This window comes from Salvelinus alpinus, chromosome 21, assembly GCF_045679555.1.
Source record: "Salvelinus alpinus chromosome 21, SLU_Salpinus.1, whole genome shotgun sequence".
Taxonomy (NCBI): Eukaryota; Metazoa; Chordata; class Actinopteri; order Salmoniformes; family Salmonidae; genus Salvelinus; species Salvelinus alpinus.
Window position 1 is genome coordinate 9,775,178 of NC_092106.1, and position 21,941 is coordinate 9,797,118.

Genomic DNA, 21,941 nt, shown 5'->3' on the forward strand with positions numbered 1-21,941 from the left:
TACAAGATTTAGTTGAGGTTTAGGGTTTAGTGAATGATTTATCCCAAACACAATGCTTTCAGTTTTGGAAATATTTAGGACTAACTTATTCTTTGCCACCCATTCTGAAACTAACTGAAGCTCTGCAGCTGTTAAGTTTTGAAGATATTTCAGTCGCTGTTGTAGCTGACGTGCATAGTGTTGAGTCGTCCGCATACATAAACACACTGGCTTTACTCAAAAGACAGCTTCCCTGGGGAATTCCTGATTCTACCTGGATTATGTTGGAGAGGCGTTCATTAAAGAACACCCTCTGTTCTGTTAGACAGGTAAGTTTTTATCCACATTATAGTTGGGGGTGTAAGGCCATAACACATACGTTTTCCAGCAGCAGACTATGATCGATAATGTCAAAAGCCACACTGAAGTCTAACAAGACAGCTTCCACTATCTTTTTATCATCAATTTCTCTCAGCCAATCATCAGTCATTTGTTTAAGTGCTGTGCTTGTTGAATGTCCTTCCATATAAGCGTGCTGAAAGTCTGTTGTCAATTTGTTTACTGTAAAATAGCATTGTATCTGGTCAAACACATTTCCAAATGTTTAATAAGGGTTGGTAACAGGCTGATTGGTTGGCTATTTGAGCCAGTAAAGTGGGCTTTACTATTCTTGGGTAGCAGAATGAATTTTGCTTCACTACAGGCCTGAGGGCACACACTTTCTAGTAGGCTTAGATTAAAGCTAATGCAAATAGGAGTGGTAATATTATCCTTTATTATCCTCAGTTTCCATCCAAGTTGTCAGACCCCGGTGGCTTGTCATTGTTGATAGACAACAATCATTTTTTCACCTCTTCCACACGGAATTCAAAATTACAACGCTTGTCTTTCATAATTTGGTCAGTTACACTTGTCTATTGTCGGCGTTTGTTGCTGCCATGTCATGCCTAAATTTGCTAATCTTGCCAATGAAAAAATAATTAAAGTAGTTGGCAATATCAGTGGGTTTTGTGATGAATGAGCCATCTGATTCAATGAATGGTGGAGCTGAATTTACCTTTTTGCCCAAAATGTAATTTACGGCGCTCCAAAGCTTTTTACTATCATTCTTTATATAATTCATCTTTGTTTCATAGTATAGCTTTTGCTTCTTTTTATTCAGTTTAGTCACATGATTTCTCAATTTGCAGTATGTTTGCCAATCGGTTGTGCAGCCAGACTTATTTGCCATTCCTTTTGCCTCATTCCTCTCAACCATACATTTTTTAAATTCCTCATCAATTCAAGGGGATTTCACCGTTTTTATAGTCATTTTCTTAATGGGTGCATGTTTATTAGTAACTGAAATAAGCAATTTCATAAATGCATCAACTTGCTCTTCATTACACACCACAGACCAGAAAATATTATTTACATCATCAACATATGCGCTCATTGGACTCACCTGGACTCCTTCCCTTTGTTGATTGCCCCGTCTATAACTGTCTACTCCCCCGTTTGTTCCTTGTGTCTGCATTAATGTCATTACGTGTTCATGTTCAGACACTGTCATGAGCCATTCCATGTCCATTGATAGTTAAATGTTCACTCCCTGTACCTGCTTCTCGTCTCTACCAGCATTGATCCTTACAGAAAATGTGTGTTAGCGTCCTCCATTTGAGGCTCCATGCTAGCTAGGCTAGCTAAGCCAGCTGGGCCTCCATGTCTCTCCTCTTGACAGGAAACTCCCAATTTGTCTGAGAGAGAACCACATGGCTATCAAAAATGTCAGGTCAAGATAAGCCTACACCAAACACACAATTAATTTGAATTTTTGTGAAATTCACAATGTGAAAAATGAATGTTGGTGTAGAGTATTATAGCTCAGGCTAGAAAAACAAGTTTAGTCAACAACACACTCAGTGGCGAACTGGACGTGCATTTATCATACTACAAGTAATGAAACTAGAGTATAGAGTGTGTTTTACATATCTACCACACAACATAATTGACTTACGATCATAAGAGGTCATTCTGAAGCTGAGATGTAGTCATGGGTTCCTGTTCATACTGACTTCCACTGCAGGGGGTGAAGGACATAACAGTAATATTAGCCTATTAGCTAATGTAGTTTTAATGTATTGGACTCAGGTTTCATGTGATTGGTGGACCTCTTTATGTTGGATGTCCCAGTTCTGTGGTGGGACAGAGTCAGTGGCAGCGCTGCTATTCTCCTTGATCTCTTTGATGTGGATGATGAATATGTAAGGCCATCCTCCCAGGTCTGAGCCATTGCATCAAAGTGATGCTGGGGAGTTAGGGCTGTGGCGGTCATGACATTTTGTCAGCTAGTTATTGTTATGCAGATTGCTGGTCTCACGGTAATTGACCTTTAGTTAACAAAACAGGTTTAGCATCTCCCCTTTGGAACATCTACATTTACAAAGTCTAATAAATCTTAATATACACCATCACAATAAATCCATGATTTATTTTAGTCAGGTCTAAAGAAACATTTTGATCGAAGAATATGTATTTTAAAAGAACGGAATAAAAGTTGGCCTACTGTCAGCCTATGTTTTTTGGCTATGCCATAGGCTTGTTGATTTAGCTGACAAGACCCATGCCATTATTTTATTTTATATGATTTTATAGTAAGAAGAAAATAATTGAACTTAGCTGTTGGTGGAATTAAATAATTCCTCTAATGTACTCATTAATTAAAATCAATCTGTCTATTTATAAGAATTTGTAAGATACTTATAACATAAAATAGACAGGATACAGTCTTATTAAAATTAGATAATAGTATTTATTCTCGGAGCACGCTACCATTTGACCATAAACAACAGTTTATATACAAGATATGACGTCATAGGTTACAGAATAAATCTCCTCCTCCTGAGAAATATAAAACAGGTTCAAAAGTTCATTCCAACTTCCCAGCGCACACACATGACACACAATATAATCTATTCTCCTGAAGGCTCACTATAATTTATTACCACTTTAGCAGACAACTCAAGATAATGGAAGACCTAAAAAGTTACTCACTGCCTTATCTAAACATCTCAGGGCTAAGTTGGGTCAGTTCAACCATAGTTTAACGACCCTTTCTGCTTACTTTAGGCGTGCAGAGTTCAATTAGTTATAGTTTTATCTAAATCTAGAAATTGTTTTAGTTATTATTAACAAAATTCCTAACATTAGCTGAATAAAATAGAAAGGATATTTTTCCCATTACAGAGCGAATGCGCATTTGAAGTGGCTATGTGGAGCGTACAACTTATCATTTGAGACAGGTCCTATATGCTAGATTTAGAGTTATTTGGCAACTTGAGTTGTGAATGTTACAAACCTTAGAATGTCCTAGAAATCAAAACATATACGGGCTGCATAGTGCGACTATAGGCTATTGATGATTAGAGAAAGTAGCAAAAAAGGCTTACGCTCTGTTCCTTACTTCAGGATTTTTTTTTCACCCATCAGACTATTCTCAATGTATTATTGTCTTTACTAATATCAAATCAAAGTTTATTTGTCACGTGCGCCGAATACAACAGGTGTAGAGCTTACAGTGAAATGCTTACTTACAGGCTCTAACCAATGGTGCGGGGAAAAAAGGTATGTGTGTGTGTGTAGGTAAGTAAAGAAATAAAACAACAGTAAAAAGACATTTGAAAAAAGAGTAGCAAGGCCTATTAGTCAGGCTTATTGAGGTAGTATGTACATTTAGGTATCGTTAAAGTGACTATGCATATATGATGAACAGAGAGTAGCAGAAGCGTAAAAAGAGGGGTTGGCGGGTGGTGAGACACAATGCAGATAGCCCGGTTAGCCAATGTGCGGGAAAACTGGTTGGTCGGGCCAATTTAGGTAGTATGTACATGAATGTATAGTTAAAGTGACTATGCATATAAGATAAACAGAGAGTAGCAGAAGCGTAAAAGAGGGGTTGGAGGGGCACACAATGCAAATAGACCGGGTAACCATTTGATTACCTGTTCAGGAGTCTTATGGCTTGGGGGTAAAAACTGTTGAGAAGCCTTTTTCTCCTAGACTTGGCACTCCGGTACCGCTTGCCATGCGGTAGCAGAGAGAACAGTCTATGACTGGGGTGGCTGGGGTCTTTGACAATTTTTAGCGCCTTCCTCTGACACCGCCTGGTGTAGAGGTCCTGGATGGATGGCAGCTTTGCCCCAGTGATGTACTGGGCCGTAGGCACTACCCTCTGAAGTGCCTTGTGGTCGGAGGCCGAGCAATCTCAGAACCCATGCCAAATCTTTTTAGTTTCCTGAGGGGGAATAGGCTTTGTCGTGCCCTCTTCACGACTGTCTTGGTGTGTTTGGACCAATCTAGTTTGTTGTTGATGTGGACACCAAGGAATTTGAAGCTCTCAACCTGCTCCACTACAGCCCCGTCGATGAGAATGGGGACGTGCTCGGTGCTCCTTTCCCTGTAGTCCACAATCATCTCCTTAGTCTTGATTACATTGAGGGATAGGTTGTTATTCTGGCACCACCCGGCCAGGTCTCTGACCTCCTCCCTATAGGCTGTCTCGTCGTTGTCGGTGATCAGGCCTACCACTGTTGTGTCGTCAGCAAACTTAATGATGGTGTTGGAGTCGTGCCTGGCCAAGCAGTCGTGGGTGAACAGGGAGTACAGGAGGGGACTGAGCATGCACCCCTGGGGAGCTCCAGTGTTGAGGATCAGCGTGGCAGATGTGTTGCTACCTACCCTCACCACCTGGGGGCGGCCTGTCAGGAAGTCCAGGATCCAGTTGCAGAGGGAGGCGTTTAGTCCCAGGTTCCTAAGCTTGGTGATGAGCTTTGAGGGTACTATGGTGTTGAACGCTGAGCTGTAGTCAATGAACACCATTCTCACATAGGTGTTCCTTTTGTCCAGGTGGGAAAGGGCAGTGTGGAGTGCAATAGAGATTGCATCATCTGTGGATCTGTTTGGGCGGTATGCAAATTGGAGTGGGTCTAGGGTTTCTGGGATAATGGTGTTGATGTGAGCCATTACCAGCCTTTCAGAGCACTTCATGGCTACGGACGTGAGTGCTACGGGTCTGTAGTCATTTAGGCAGGTTGCCTTTGTGTTCTTGGGCACAGGGACTATGGTGTCAAATTGGACTAATATGTCAAATTAGTTTAGATTTAGAGTAGCCCATTATCAAATTGTCAGGAAGAGGGGAAAAATGCATGTTATCTGAATGCTGCACGCTTTCCCGCAGGTCCATTATTTATTTTTATTTAACTAGGCAAGTCAGTTAAGAACAAAATCTTATTTACAATGACGGCCTAGGAACAGCGAGTTAACTGCCTTGTTCAAATGCAGAACGACATATTTTTACCTTGGTAGCTCGGGGATTTGATCTAGCAACCTTTTGATCTAGCAACCAACCTCTACGGATCAACCACTGTTTGAGGAGCATGCTCTCGCTGCCTACAGGTGATATTCCGCTCAAACTCTGTATGCCATGGGCTCTCCAACTCTGTTCCTGCATCTACCCAGCAGTGGCGGTTCTAGACCATTTCAACCTGGGGGTTGACCCCCCAGGCTGGGGCCAGTTGTACTGTTAGAGGGGCCAGTTACATTAGACGTTATTGTTGTCATATCGTTTTTTTCACTGCATTGCAGGCATTAACAGGCAAAAGACCATGTTCATAATCATCATCGTTGCCACTGTCTAATAACGGATGTAAAAAAAGAACAATAGCAAAAATTTGTTATGTAAAAAGGGGGTCCAAAATTGTTGTCACTGGCCCCCCTGCCCCCCCAACAAAACATATTTGACTAAACTATTGACAGCTGCCTGCCCGCCCAATAAAGGAATAAAGGGGAGGGAGGAGGAGATGGAAATGCATGGTGGTAAGATATTCTATATAGCTGAAGGTAATGTGTCACTCAATTAATTATTTAAATGCGCTATTACTAGGCTCTTCAAATACAAATTCACTCCTCTGACTTTACTGAGTTCTCCTGTCAATGCGAGGAGCACTGGGCCAGGAGCTACTGATAAAGCCTTTTGTACAGAAGCTCACAGGTCTGTATTACCGCAATATAGGACTGAATAGAAAGTGAAACCATCTGACCCAGTCTACACCAGTAAAATGACAAATATCAAATCGCTTCCTGTGATTGGATGAAGGTCAGACAGTGAGGTCGGAGGTTTCTGGTTGAGTGTCTGATCGTGATTGGCTGCGGATGACCACCTCCGGAGGCGGTTGAGGAACCATTAGAAATATCAGTTGTTAAATGCAAACTGAGAAATTTGCATAGAACTGGATCAGCATGTATTGAAAAAGTAAGAAAAAACATTGGAACCATGACACAGCAAAATGAAGACGTTGAGACATCTGTTTACATCTTGTGTGAAATGACTTCAACGTATAGAGGTTGTTGGTGGTCCTGAGTAAGTAGAATTAAACAAGTTGTTGGGTCACCTAGTTCTAGGAGCTTATTGTGAATATCCACCTCATATTCAAGCAATGCATGTTTACCCTTGAGGAGCCACAACACTTATTAATTTAGATATCTACCACAGAGACTTGGCTTTGAGGAAACAGCTCTGAAAAGTGTCAAATGCCCTTTCCTATAGCCAAAGTGATCAATATAGCTATAGTATTCAGACCCCTTGACTTTTTCCACATTTTGTTAAGTTACAGCCTTATTCATAAATGTATGAAATTATTTTCCCCCCTCATGAATCTACACACAATACCCCATAATGACAAAGTGAAAAGAGGTGTAGACATTTTGCAAATTTATTACAAATAAAAAACAGAAGCACCTTATTTACATATGTATTCAGACCCTTTGCTATGAGACTCGAAATTGAGCTCAGGTGCATCCTGTTTCCATTGATCATCCTTGAGATGTTTCCACAACTTGATTGGAGTCCACCTGTGGTAAATTCAATTGATTGGGCATGATTTGGAAAGGCACACACCTAGGGCTGTGGCGGTCACGGAATTTCATCAGCCGGTGATTGTCACGCAAACAACTGCCGGTCTCACGGTAATTGAACGTTAATTAACATAATAACATTTAGCAGCTCCTTCCTTCCACACATAGCCTACAAGCCACTGATGCAGACCTTTGGAACATCTACATAGCCTACACCTTCATGGCGCAAAAAATTGCTATTCTTTTCCTCGCATAAAATAGTGCAATTAGATATTTGTGATAAAATGAAGATCAGCTTGTATTAATAAAGTCCCAATTTATTGTTACACATTACCATTAGATACTTTTGGCCAAGTAGTGTTCTGGACACACCTTCAAATTAGTGGGCTTTTTTTCAACAGGTGTGGCTATTTCAGCCACACCTGTTGCTGACGGGTGTTTTAAATCGAACACAAAGCCATGCAATCTCCATAGACAAATATTGGCAGTAGAATGGCCTTATTGAAGCGGTCAGTGACTTTCAACATGGCTATGTCATAGGATGCCACCTTTCCAACTAGTTCATTCATAACATTTCTGCCCTGCTAGAGCTGCCCCGGTCAACTGTAAGTGCTGTTATTGTGAAGTGGAAACATCTAGGAGCAACAACGCCTCAGACGCGAAGTTGTAGGCCACACAATCTTACAGAACGGGACCGCCGAGTGCTGAAGCACATAGCGTGTAAAAATTGTCAGTCCTCGGTTGCAACACTCACTATTGAGTTACAAACTGCCTCTGGAAGCAACGTCAGCACAATAACTGTTCATTGAGAACTTCATGAAATGGGTTTCCATGGCCGAGCAATTGCACACAAAAAACCCAAGATCACCATGCACAATGTGAAGCGTTGGCTGGAGTGGTGTAAACGCTCACCTCCATTGGACTCTGGAGCAGTGGAAACGTGTTCTCTGGAGTGATGAATCACTCTTCACCATCTGGCAGTCCTACCGACTAATCTGGGTTTGGCGGATGCCAGGAGAACGCTACCTGCCAACTGTAAAGTTTGGTGGAGGAGGAATAATGATCTGGGGCAGTTTATGGTTCGGGCTAGGCCCCTTGCAATGATTTTCTAGACGATTCTGTGCTTCCAACTTTGTGGCAACAGTTTGGGAAAGGCCCTTTCCTGTTTCAGCACGACAATACCGCTGTGCACAAAGCAAGATCCATACAGAAATTGTTTGTCAGGATCGGTGGGGAAGAACTTGACTGACCTGCACAGAGCCCTGACCTCAACCCCATCGAAAACCTTTGGGATGATTTGGAACGCCGACTGCGAACCAGGCCTAATCGCCCAACATCAGTGCCCAACCTCACTAATGCTCTTGTGGATGAATGAATGGATGAAGTCCCCAATAAAATGCAAATGAATTACTTAAAAATCATACAATGTGAATTTCTGGATTTTTGTTCTCTCACAGTTGAAGTGTACCTATGATAAAAATTACAGACCTCTACATGCTTTGTAAGTAGGAAAACCTGCAAAATCGGCAGTGTATCAAATACTTGTTCTCCCCACTGTAACTATATCTCTGAATGTGAACGTTTCTCAATTATGGTGTTTGCATCTAATTCTTGTATAAAATGAATGAGTAAAGATTTATCTATTTGTGAAATGATGTAATATGATGTTAAAACTTTAATGTGAGAGAATTGTATTCCCTTTAAAGTTTAACTAAGTCATTGGCCCGCCCCCGTGAGCACAGACATTATCTGGTGTCATGGAACCGCCTTTTCTATTGTTACGAATAAAACCCCCTCCTGAGGAAATCCTCTCCAGACCGCGCATACCTTGGTGTAAACTGAGGTGGCACAGGTTTGAGTACCAAGACTAAGCAAAACCACAGCGTGAGCTGTGATTGCGAATAGTTATTGAATTCATAACCATACCACGTGGAGCATTGGCTACACAGCTGGAAATGATTAAAACTCTGAGACTATCTATCCCTACAGAATAAGAGCAAATCCTAGATACTAATTCTAGTCTGCAGCTAGAAATGATGTAAACCTGGGACGAGAATACCAACAACCGCCGAAACATATGTTCTATGAGAACATTTTTGAATGGTACTCTGAAGTATCCATTCTAACCGCGAAATATTTTGATCTTCAGGGAAACAGAAAGAGAGAGAGAGACTCGGATGAACTCTCCAGCAGACGGACCGAATTCCAACAGAAAAGATCACAACGACACATGGGCATAAATATATATTGATTGCAATTATTCCCGAATGAGTGAGCGTTCATGTGCAAAGGACTAGCATTTCAATTAATATAATTATCAACTGTGTGTAGTGATCCCGCTTCTTTCTCAGTCCACACCTTCTTCCCATTGTCCACCAAGCCGTCATATCGGCTTAGCCCACTAGGGAATCTTCCCTATCCTTGTTAGTAACTAATATTTACTGTTTGTTTGTTTATGCATTTCTGTGATTATTTAGTTAGTTAGTACTTAAAGGATTAAGCCAAATGGTGTATGGATTATTTATAGTTAAGGCTGGGTTTGTGCAAATAACCAACAATTTACGACATTCAGATGAGACTGACGTGAGGGAAAGAATAATTCATTAATGGAAGACAAATTGATCAAATACTAAAATATCTGAAGAGTTATATTCGGAAAAGTATAACTTTGTAATTTGAAGATTTCCCGTGGTGCCCCGACTTCCTAGTTAATGAAATTTACATGATTAGTTTAATCACAGAGAATTGATTTGATTAAATAACAGTCTTCACCTTTAATGATGCCAAAGACATGACAATGCCCATGATTTTGGAATGAGATGTTCGTTGAGCAGGTGTCCACATACTTTTGTGTGTGAATCACATTTTTATTTGGCGTACCCCCGACAGCATTGCGCGTACCCCAGTTTGGGAATACCTGTGGTAGACCATTCCATTCTTGTGGGCCGGCTCAGGACTATTGATGTCTGAGAGGTCTTTGGCCTGGTTTGCTAACTAGCTCTCTCTAAGAGTGCAGTGTATAAAGTCAGAACATCTGCTGTTCCAGGCACTGCCTGTCACCAAGGGAGTACCCCAAGGCTCGATCCTAGGCCCCACGCCCTTCTCAATTTACATCAACAACATAGCTCAGGCAGTAGGAAGCTCTCTCCTCCATTTATATGCAGATGATATAGTCTTATACTCAACTGGCCCCTCCCCGGATTTTGTGTTAAACGCTCTACCACAAAGCTTTCTTAGTGTCCAACAAGCTTTCTCTGCCTTTAACCTTGTTCTGAACACTTCCAAAACAAAGGTAATGTAGTTTGGTAAGAAGAATGCCCCTCTCCCCACAGGTGTGATTACTACCTCTGAGGGTTTAGAGCTTAAGGTAGTCACCTCATACAAGTACTTAGAAGTATGGCTAGACGGTACACTGTCCTTCTCTCAGCACATATCAAAGCTGCAGGCTAAAGTTAAATCTAGACTTGGTTTCCTCTATCGTAATCGCTCCTCTTTCACCCCAGCTGCCAAACGAACCCTGATTCAGATGAAAATCCTACAAATGCTAGATTACGGAGACGTAATTTATAGATTGGCAGGTAAGGGTGCTCTCAAGCGGCTAGATGTTCTTTACCATTCGGTCATCAGATTTGCCACCAATGCTCCTTATAGGACACATCACTGCACTCTATACTCTTCTGTAAACTGGTCATCTCTATATACCCGTCGCAAGACCCACTGGTTGATGCTTATTTATAAAACCCTCTCAGGCCTCACTCCCCCCTATCTGAGATATCTACTGCTGACCTCATCCTCCACATACAACACCCGTTCTGCAAGACACATTCTGTAAAAGGTCCCCAAAGCACACACATCCCTGGGTCACATGTCTTAATGTGGAAGACACATTTCAGTTGAACGCATTCAGTTGCACAACTGACTAGGTATCCCCCTTTCCTTTCCCCTTTCAGTTCGCTGCAGCTAGCGACTGGAACGAGCTGCAACAAACACTCAAACTGGATAGTTTTATCTCAATCTCTTCATTCAAAGACTCAATCATGGACACTCTTACTGACAGTTGTGGCTGCTTTGCGTGATGCATTGTTGTCTCTACCTTCTTGCCCTTTGTGCTGTTGTCTGTGCCCAACAATGTTTGTACCCTGTTTTGTGCTGCTACCATATTGTGCTGCTACCATGTTGTATTGCTACCATGTTGTTGTCATGTTGTGTTGCTACCATGCTGTGTTGTCATGTGTTGCTGCCATGCTATGTTGTCATCGTAGGGCTCTCTTTATGTAGTGTTGTGTTGTCTCCCTTGTCGTGATGTGTGTATTGTCCTATATTTCTATTTCATTTATTTTTAATCCCAGCCCCTATCCCCGCAGGAGGCCTTTTGCCTTTTGGTAGGCCGTCATTGTAAATAAGAACATGTTCTTAACTGTCTTTGCTAGTTAAATAAAAGTTAAATTAGAAAATAACGTTAACGTTTTTCTGCCATGCGTAATATGCGGTAGGCTATGTATTGTACAACGACAATAATAATTTTAATTCAGTTTTTTTTGTTGGGCTTGGGCTCATAAGCCTAGGCATATGCATAAGCTCTAATATGCATATGAGTGTTTTGAATGAATCCTCACCTTAGAATGCGCTGTCCGTTTCATTATGTTAGGCTTTGAAACCACATCATCCATGTTTTGCACTGTCATGGCCATCAAAAGGTGGAGACCAAGGCGCAGCGTGGTAAGAGTACATTCTTCTTTATTTAAAAAACGAACACTGAACAAAACGAACACTGAACAAAATAACAAAATGAACCGTGAAGCTAATATGGATGGTGCAGACAGGCAACTAAACATAGATCAAGAACCCACAAAACCAAAAGGGAAAATGGCAACCTAAATATGATCCCCAATCAGAGACAACGATAAACAGCTGCCTCTGATTGGGAACCAATTCAGGCCAACATAGACATACATATACCTAGACTTACCAAAACCCCTAGACATACAAAAACCCTAGACAATACAAAACAATAATACCCACCCTCACCCTGACCTAACCAAAATAATAAAGAAAACATAGATAGTGTATGTCACGCCCTGACCTTAGTTATCATAACCTGCTGTTGAACTTCTTTCTTCAAATGTATCATCATAGTGAGGTGAGTTTTAAAAGTAGAATGGTCTTACTGTTTTGATGATAAGTGTTTGATGAGATTTAATGCATTTGCATTGATGTCAGAGTGATATTTTAGCTCTGAGTACCAGGCCATTAGGACCTGATGGAGGGACAATAGAGCTCTGAGTACCATGCCATTAGGACCTGATGGAGGGACAATAGAGCCTTGAGTACCAGGCCATTAGGACCTGATGGAGGAACAATAAAGCACTGAGTACCATGCCATTAGGACCTGATGGAGGGACAATAGAGCCCTGAGTACCAGGCCATTAGGACCTGATGGAGGAACAATAGAGCACCGAGTACCAGGCCATTAGGTCGCTCTTTTGTGAAAAAGAAACTCAGGAAGACAACATGAAAGAGTGAGGTGGAACATATGAGGTTGTGGAATTTGTTTCACCGTTGTGCTGTTTGCAGTATGCTTTTTCCCGCACTTTATTTCACTGTACTGATCCCACTAGTTCTACTTGCCATTTAATAGGAAGTTAGCTACTATCAAAATTCTCTTATTTAAAAAGAAAGGTCATTCATGTGTTATTAATCTCGCAGAACCAGACGTGTATCTCTGAATATTGCATTATATGGCGTAGCTGTAGAGTCTATCATTACTGTGTAAATAACATTTTACCATGTAAATGCAGGGATATTTCTGAGGTACCGTAAAATAAAGTGCCACCATGCTTTCTTATAAGACCCCCCATTGCCATATACTGTACCTCACTGTGAGTCATGTGCTGTTTGCACTCAAATGGCAGGGTACTGATAAAACACATAGAACCCACTGCCTCTTTCCTGTTTCACAGCTGTCGGTCTGAAGTAGCTCCCTGCCTTCAGAGGCTGCAAATCAAACAGGTATGATAAAGTTAATAAGTAAGTTAATAAGTATTTGCACAAACCACACTGTCTATACAGTCATAAAACATGAATCCTTATCCAGACCCTAAATCTTGCATTTCCTGTTGTTAAACTGAGAACAAGGAACAAGCTGAAAAAAGGAAAAGCTGGAGAGTTTATGGAATACAACAGCCTGAATGAGCACATTCAGAGTGCAGTTAGTTTCTAAATGAGAGAGAGGAACTTACGTCGAAACCGAATACCTCGTCGAAGCAGCGAGAGCTCCTTAGGTACCAGGAGATGTTGAGTTTTACCGGAGGTTCACAGTGTTCCGTCAACCCTGAAGGGCTAGAAGCTACTACTTCCTCCCCCAACAACTTCCTCCCCATGCTCTTACTGTAGACACAATAAAGTAGATTCTTGAATACAGTAATGATATCATTGCCACGTTGTCTAATGATTGGAGACAGGCTCAGGAATACGTAATAGGGTTTTTTATTTTCTACACACAAACAAAAGAGCAAGGTGTAAACTTCGAAATAATACACGGGACAATACCCATAAAGCAAGTGCACAAATACACGTAGCATAGAAGCAACAGCGCAGGTACTCACAGGACCAACGGACATGGTAACAATAACCGACAAGGACAATGGGGAACCAGAGGGCACATATATAACTTACTAATCAGGGGGAATGGGAACCAGGTGTGCATAATGAGACAAGACAGTCCGGGGTTGGTGGAAATGAGCCAAGTTCAGTGATGCCTAGAAGGCCGGTGACGTAGACCTCCGGAGCAGTTGAATGGAATGAGCAGCGTTACCGGGGAATCCCTGACAATCATATAAATATACTGCATTGACAGTATACCATCCTACAATTCTAGTCATAGGAAGGGGCAATCATGTTCTTGCTATATGATATTCTACAAGGTTCGGTAAATAACTGAATTTTATCCTAACTTGCAGAAACATAAGAGAGGTTATACCCTACTGTCGTGGAATTATTCTAATCAAAAGAAGAGACTTTTAGATTTCTTCAAAACAATCAAACTTTATTATTTAATTACTGCAGTAATGGAGCTTGTCAACGACCCACCAATAGGTGATTTGTTGAGAGCCCAATGAGCGGATTTGAGCCACAGTATTTTATAGCAAAGTACATCCTCCTAAATGTTCATGACAAACAACAGATATATGGAATGGACAGTATCTGCTGTAAAGACTGTTCTCATTGTGTAGAAACCAGGGTCTGGCCCCCAAAACAAAGTTCCTCTCATCATTATCCATACCAGAGCCATCTCCACCCTGGTACCTCCCGGCATACAAACACCAACTCATTCTATGGAATGCGGGCTCTGAGAGACAACAAGATGATCATAAATCAGTTGCTAGAGTTCATTCTCAGAAGCTCCTCTCAGTTCACACAGACATAATAGAGTTCCAAGAACCCTATATTGTTGCATAAAACAACCATTTGATTAAATAACAGTATTATTAACATCATCTTGTAATTTCTTCAAGATAGTAACTGCATTTCAGCTGAATGACAGTATTGTTAAACATTGTCTTGGTGAAGAGGAAAAAGCTCTGCTTCTTCAAAGTTTCCTGTAACACAAGCGGTGACAAAATGTCAAAGATATTAGTGCTACGCCAGATTTGGATAACATTTTGGTAGATTAACATATTCTGGTTAAAAAAAACCTGTTTCAAATGATCTGAACAAAATAGCTGAATAGCTAGTAAGGAATGTAGCTAGACGCGAGGGTGAGGGCGGGTAGTCTATGAATGAATGGATCAGATTAATTGTATTGAGTAGTCTTGAAACACAACTCCATTTCCTAATGAAGACAGAATGATACAGTGTTACATTGTTTATAATATAGGGGAAGCTGTTACAATGTTACATTGTTGTAGTTACATTGTAGCAGGACTTACAATGTTACCTTCCCAGAAAGTAAAACTAAAGCAAGGCAAGTGTTGTTTCAATGCCTCCTTCTGTAGATTGCGACAGTATATCAACTATTGAAATATATTAATCTGGCTAAATAGAAAATGTTCTAAACAAGCTCCAAGTGTCTACCAATTATGTTTTGGTAGGACATGATGCTGCGCACAAGAAGACAAGGCAACTACACTGTTGACATTTAAATCAAATCAAATCAAATTTTATTGGTCACATACACGTGTTTAGCAGATGTCATTGCGGGTGTAGTGAAATGCTTGTGTTTCTAGCTCTGACAGTGCAGTAATATCTAACAAGTAATATCTAACAATTTCACAACATATGCCCAATACACACAAATCTATGTAAAGGAATGGAATTAAGAGTATACAATATATGGATGAGCAATGTCAGAGCGGCATAGACTAAGATACAGTAGAATAGTATAGAATACAGTATATACTGTACTTAGGAGATGAGTAATGCAATATATGTAAACATTATTCAAGCGACTAGTGTCACATTTGTTTAAGTGGCCAGTGATTTCAAGTCTATGTATATAGGCAGCAGCATTTATATGCTAGTGATGACTATTTAACAGTTTGATGGCCTTGAGATAGAAGCTGTTTTTCAGTCTCTCGGTCCCAGCTTAAAATCCATTTACCCAGCTCTGACACTGCATTTACCCGGCCCGGACACTTTACACGGGCGTGTAAAGTGAATAAAAATGTATACAAATAGGTTCCCCGTCAATAACCATGTTTTCATGGCGCTCGCCACTTGTACCAAGCGCTCCTGCTTGGTTGTCACTAGTTACCACAGACACAAAGTCAAGATTAGCCATATTGTAAAAATGTATGAAAATAAAAATGTATATTTTGTCTTAATGTAAGATTAGGGTTAGGCATAATGTTAGCAGTGTGTTTAAGGCTAAGGTTAGGTTTCAAATCAGATTAAGATAAATTGTAGTAATAGGCGGGGTTTAGCCATAATTATGACTTTGTGGATGTGGTAACTAGTGACTACCCTCCTGGTTCCATCCTTGGCCTGACGTCACCATGTAGGCGGTCTTCCGTGGACACCAAACGGGAGAAAATATTTTAACTGGCGAACGACAATGAACGTTCTTATTGGACAAATTCACGCAGTATAGCTTCTCCTTTTTCAAACGTTTTCATTAGTTTCAGACATCAACATTCCATGCACTTTGTAGGTTAGGCAAATAGGTCTATATTCCAAATGAAAAAATGCCATTCTAACTAATATTTATTAGGGCATGAAATTATTATTTATTTTTTGTTAAACAGGATCAGAAAATCACTGAACATTAGACCTGTTGTGTAGGTTACTTTATGAAGACACGGACTACTTCTGTGCGTTTATACTGTTTAACATTAAGTTATAAAAGGCTTTTATTGAACACACAGCTTGCTAAAACATCCCTATAGGCTTCTGCCTTCACCCCGTGACCTCCTTGCCCCCTTACGTCACTGCTCAACATTAACATTACACCACAGGGCCGATGTACTCTCATTACCTCTTTATGTTGAATCAGTGTGAATCATGCATAATAAAAGTGTAGTAAATGTGTAATTAAAAGGTTTTTAAAAAGTCTCATCATCCGTAATATAATTATTAGGGAAATGCCAGTCCTTCTGATCATAGCATTACAGATTATAGGACCCAGAGTCATTGACAACCTGTCTTTCTCTAGGTGCTCCCTAGGCAGAGGTGTGAAGCGCTGATCACCGAGGTAGAACACGAACATCTCTGATGCGTTGAAAAATAACTTGTAAAGCTGGTTTTTGTACCTAGTAGGAGTGCCAGCACATCAGTCTTTGTCGACTTCAGCAACGCATTGGTCGCTGTAAGTATTTCCTTAACAAGTTAATCTGACTGTTTCACGTTTGCTTTGCCTTCTTCGTCACTTTTAAAATCTTTTAAAATCTGCTGCAGAGGTTACTATTTGTGCTGCTTACCAATACAGGCGAGGTTGCAGTTTTCTGAGGGAGCCCCACCAATAACACATTTATTACAGGTGGACAAATTGTATATATATTTTATTACAGGTGGACAAATTGTATATATATTTTATTACAGGTGGACAAATTGTATATATATTTTATTACAGGTGGACAAAATGTATATATATTTTATTACAGGTGGACAAATTATATATATATTTTATTACAGGTGGACAAATTGTATATATATTTTATTACAGGTGGACAAATTGTATATATATTTTATTACAGGTGGACAAAATGTATATATATTTTATTACAGGTGGACAAAATGTATATATCTTGCTTTCTCTCTGTTGTTGCCTTTTTGTTTAAGGTGGACAAATAGATTTTCATCAGATGTTGAATGATCAAACTCTTATTCTTTTTTTAAATCTCTAGGCTCCTTTTGTAGATTTTCACCTGTAGTTCCTCTTCAAGATGTTTCTGGCCAAAAAACTAATTGGTGGCATCCTGGATGTTGTGAGGTAGGCCCGGTTCCTTTTGACACACACCCACACACACACACACACACACACACACACACACACACACACACACACACACACACACACACACACACACACACACACACACACACACACACACACCCTGTCAGGTTACTGACTTAATTCATTCATGATGTTGCACACTCAGTAGTTATTATATAGTAATAGACAATGGTCCTTCTGGTTTTCTCCAACAGCAATGTTGACCCCGGTCAATTTGTGCCCTCAGAGCCTGTGAGTTAACCCTTTAACAACCTTTATAACATCTCAGAACACTGTCGTAGTCTTATGAACACTGTGGATTGGAAAGTTTTAGAAGTAAACTCTACTCTTTTGAGCAGATGAGCCACAACTGTTGCTATCCTGCATGCCAGACCGCAGTGAAGAGTTCTGTGAGTGTTAGTGTTAACAGAACCTGGTCTGTGTTTGTGTCCTAGCCCCCACCACGCAGACCTCTGGCCTACGCTAAGCCGAAGGAGAATGACGAGGAGACACAGTTCCGCAAGGTGTTCCAGCAACTCGCTGGGGATGTAAGTAGTTATTGTTTGTCAACTTATGCACTTCTACTACTATCATATCTTATCCTATTCTCCTCCATTATCCAACCGTTAGTGGTTCATTGTAATAGAGAGCAGACCAACGACCAGTGTTAATTAAGTTACAGATTTGTTTGTGGTGTATTATCTTCTGAAGTTGGTGCAGCCAACTATCCATGGCATGAATGTTATTTCATTTTTGGGCTGATTGTACACTGGTACAATAAGTGAAGCCCTGTTGTCGCCTCTTGTATCCAAGTTAAGCCTAGTTTGCATTCCAAACCCCTCCCCTCCACTTATTCACCCTGCTTCATCTGGAGCCAGACCTCAGAATGTGGTTCATCCAGCCACCCAAAGATGTTGGAAATGACGCTTCTAATGTGCTGTCTGTCATTCGCTGCTGCCAACCAATAGAAGCCTTTTAGTAGAGTACAGTAAATACTTTCTGTTGGTTTAAATAATTGATTCCGCCCCCTTTGGTTCTGACCATGTGTAGTAGCCCAGGGCTCCACGGATGTTCCCCTTCTCAACAGCAACTGTATGCTCATATGACTGCTATTGGATCAGGCAGTGGTGGAGTAAGAAGCTGAGGGTGTGGTTGTTGACAAGCCAAAACCCAGGTTTATTCCACAGACAGCAAGAAGAGAGACTGGTTCCTCCTCTCTCTATATCTACCATTGTCTGACTCCTGCCTGGTTAGTTTTGTGTGGGTGGGGGTGGAGGCTGTGTGAGTCATATACTGTTGTTGGGAGTGGATACATGTATTACATGTTCTTCTGGGCACTCGTCTGGCAGTGGTTGACTTTAAACTAATGACTGGACGGCCTCATTAAGGCCTTACTCATAAGTGGAGGGAACACGATATGTGGAATGAAACCTAAAGATATACCTGTTGCAAATGTACCTGCTTAAAGTTTTGAAGTTGTTACCATAATTCTGGTTCTAATATGTCACGCACAAATACAGAGAGAGCTATGTATTTGGCCCATGATTGTACTCGTAAAACATCTGTTCATTAAAGTAGTCTCAGTGTCCTTATCCTTTTGTGAGCTGAGTTGTGACCCAAATACATGTAGGCATTTACAGCGTATGAGGATTTACTTGTGTATCTATCTGTGTATTATAGGACATGGAGGTGAGCCCCAATGAACTGATGAACATCCTCAACAGGATCATTGGAAAACGTGAGTCCTATTCTTACAAAAACACCATGCTTGTGTCTATATTTGTCTTTGTCATTGCATTCTTATAGTATTTATATTTATGTGTGCATGTACCTTATGTTCAAAAGCATGTCTATGCATGCCTTTTTGTATGTATGTACTCTCTGTACAAACACACACACACACACACACACACACACACACACACACACACACACACACACACACACACACACACACACACACACACACACACACACACACACACACACACACACACACACACACACACACACACACACACACACACACACACACACACACACACACACACACACTTTACTCATATCTAGACACCTGCTGCACGCATAATGTAGTTTGTCTAAGCACAATACTGGTTCCATGGAATGGTTTTCTGTGTTGTAGTGAAGGAGTGGTCTGTCTGTGTTCATTTCAGGTACTGACCTGAAGACTGATGGCTTTAGCATCGAGTCATGCAGGAGCATGGTGGCTGTCATGGACGTATCCTTCCACATCAGTGTCTGTATTAGGATGGAGGACTATACTACACTATACTATATTATCAGAGTAGTTGATATTAAGTTTTACCTTAACCACGAGCACACAGAGCGACAGCTCAGGAAAGCTAGGTTTCCATGAGTTCAAGTTTTTATGGAACAACATCAAGAAATGGCAGGTGAGTTCAGTCCTCTTGTTACATTTTGACAATTGGCACTATATTAACAATTGTGTGAAATGATGGACATTTCTGTGAAACGTTTGCCTTGAGCTAGAAATGATTTACATGTCTTTGCAAGAAATGCATATAACACGCCGTACAACTTCCAACAGTCCTCTTATGCCATTAATGTAAGAATGTTGTTTTATAAATGTTATGTTAATACACTCATAATAAAAGGTGCTGTGAACTTTGACCTCTTGTGTAACCTTATTTCCGTTCTGATTCAGTGCATCTACATATCAAATGACACAGACCGCTCAGGGTTCATCTCCTCACAAGAGCTTCCCGCTACCTTCAAAGCTGCAGGTGAGCTCAGAGATCATGAGAACCGGAACATGGAAATGCATATTTCTTTGTCATCATAAGGCCTTTATAACAGTGTCATAACAGTGACAACGAACAGCCATGATAACTGATGAAAGCTAGCTTGTTCCTGCATATACACTACCGTTCAAAAGTTTGGGGTCACTTAGAAATGTCCTTGTTTTTGAAAGAAAAGCAATTTTTTCTGTCCATTAAAAAAACATCAAATTGATTAGAAATACAGTGTAGACATTGTTCATGTTGAAAATGACTATTGTAGCTGGAAACAGCTGATTTCTAATGAAATATCTACATAGGCGTACAGAGGCCCATTATCAGCAACCATCACTCCAGTGTTCCAATGGCACGTTGTGTTAGCTAATCCAAGTTTGTCATTTTAAAAGGCTAATTGATCATTAGAAAACCCTTTTGCAATTATGTTAGCACAGCTGAAAACTGTTGTTCTGATTAAAGAAGCAATAAAACTGGCCTTTAGACTAGTTGAGTATCTGGAGCATCAGCATTTGTGGGTTGGATTACATGTTCAAAATGGCCAGAAACAAAGACCTTTCTTCTGAAATTCGTCAGTCTCTTCTTGTTCTGAGAAATTAAGGCTATTCCATGCGAGAAATTGCCAAGAAACTGAAGATCTCGTACAAAGCTGTGTACTACTCCCTTCACAGAACAGCGCAAACTGGCTCTAACCAGAATAGAAAGAGGAGTGAGAGGCCCCGGTGCACAACTGGGCAAGAGGACAAGCACATTATAGTGTCTAGTGTGAGAAACAGATGCCTCAGAAGTTCTCAACTGGCAGCTTCATTAAATAGTACCCGCAAAACACCAGTCTCAACGTCAACAGTGAAGAGGCGACTCCGGGATGGTGGCCTCCTACTTGTCCTCTTGCTCAGTTGTGCACCGGGGCCTCCCACTCCTCTTTATATTCTGGTTAGAGCCAGTTTGCGCAGTGTATGTGTTTGGTCTCATTGGTGTCTCTCTCCTGTTATGTCCGTGTGCAGGCTTCCCTCTCAACGACCAGCTCTTCCAGTTGATGGTCCGCAGGTACAGTGATGAACAGGGCAACATGGACTTTGACAACTACATTGGGTGCCTGGTCAGACTGGACGCTATGTGTCGTAAGTGACTGATCCTCAATGCTCTCCTGCTCAGTCCGATTATGTTCTTGATTTCAGACTTTTTCCTTTTCATTGCCCTTCAGTAATAGTGTTTTGTGCATTTTCAGGAGCTTTCAAGACTCTGGACAAAGATGATGATGGAATCATCAACGTCAACATCCAGGAGGTAAATTAGGTTTCACTATTTGCACTTTGCATTTGAATGGTGTGTTTAGGATTTGGGACCATTTTTAAGATTAATGACTGGATATAGGAACTGAAATTAGACCTAAATAACCACACCTCTTATTGTGTTCTGCTTTCTCCGCAGTGGCTTCAGTTGACCATGTACTCTTAAAACATCAGGGAAAGCCTACATTCATCTCTTCATTTATCTGTCTCTCTTATTTAAGATTTTTATTTCATATTACCATTGTTATTATTGTTTACAGACGTTCATACGTCATTTAGTCATGAATGTTCATTCAATTCATCACTAGATGGCAGCATTGCAGCAACACCAGGAAAGCACACATCCACTTTCTGTCCAATAGGCCAAACTGAACTACCTTTCTATATTCCAAATATTTTAAAGTTTTGTGTTTTCCTTTTTTCCAGCAACACACTTTTGGTCAAACATTCCATACTGCTATGTAATGTAATATATACATTCTAGTGCTCAATAAAGGGGGCAATATTACCTAATACTTGCAGCTATCTCATTTATTACAATTTCTATGTTCTGCGTTTGCTCATTAAATAAATGTT

General features: G+C 40.7%; 1 protein-coding gene and 1 pseudogene across 2 annotated transcripts; one reads left to right on the top strand and one right to left on the bottom strand.

The window, feature by feature from the left end:
- The window catches only part of LOC139547488 (transmembrane protein 87A-like), a 37,680-nt pseudogene extending 24,430 nt beyond the window's left edge, over window positions 1–13,250 (bottom strand).
- Window positions 140–21,878, top strand: LOC139547777 (calpain small subunit 1-like). Of its 2 annotated transcripts, XM_071356843.1 has the most exons (12): window positions 140–308; window positions 16,520–16,672; window positions 17,211–17,296; window positions 17,515–17,551; window positions 17,755–17,847; window positions 18,980–19,037; window positions 19,474–19,538; window positions 19,645–19,713; window positions 19,986–20,064; window positions 21,078–21,194; window positions 21,302–21,360; window positions 21,505–21,878. In XM_071356843.1, exons 3-12 carry the CDS (start codon window positions 17,250–17,252, stop codon window positions 21,529–21,531), a joined length of 651 nt encoding a protein of 216 aa, XP_071212944.1. In that variant the 5' UTR covers window positions 140–308; window positions 16,520–16,672; window positions 17,211–17,249; the 3' UTR covers window positions 21,532–21,878. The 2 variants fall into 2 exon arrangements, with proteins under 2 accessions (XP_071212944.1, XP_071212945.1); XM_071356844.1 differs by lacking the exons at window positions 140–308; window positions 16,520–16,672 and adding an exon at window positions 16,702–16,843.
- Window positions 21,879–21,941: the final 63 nt, after the last annotated feature.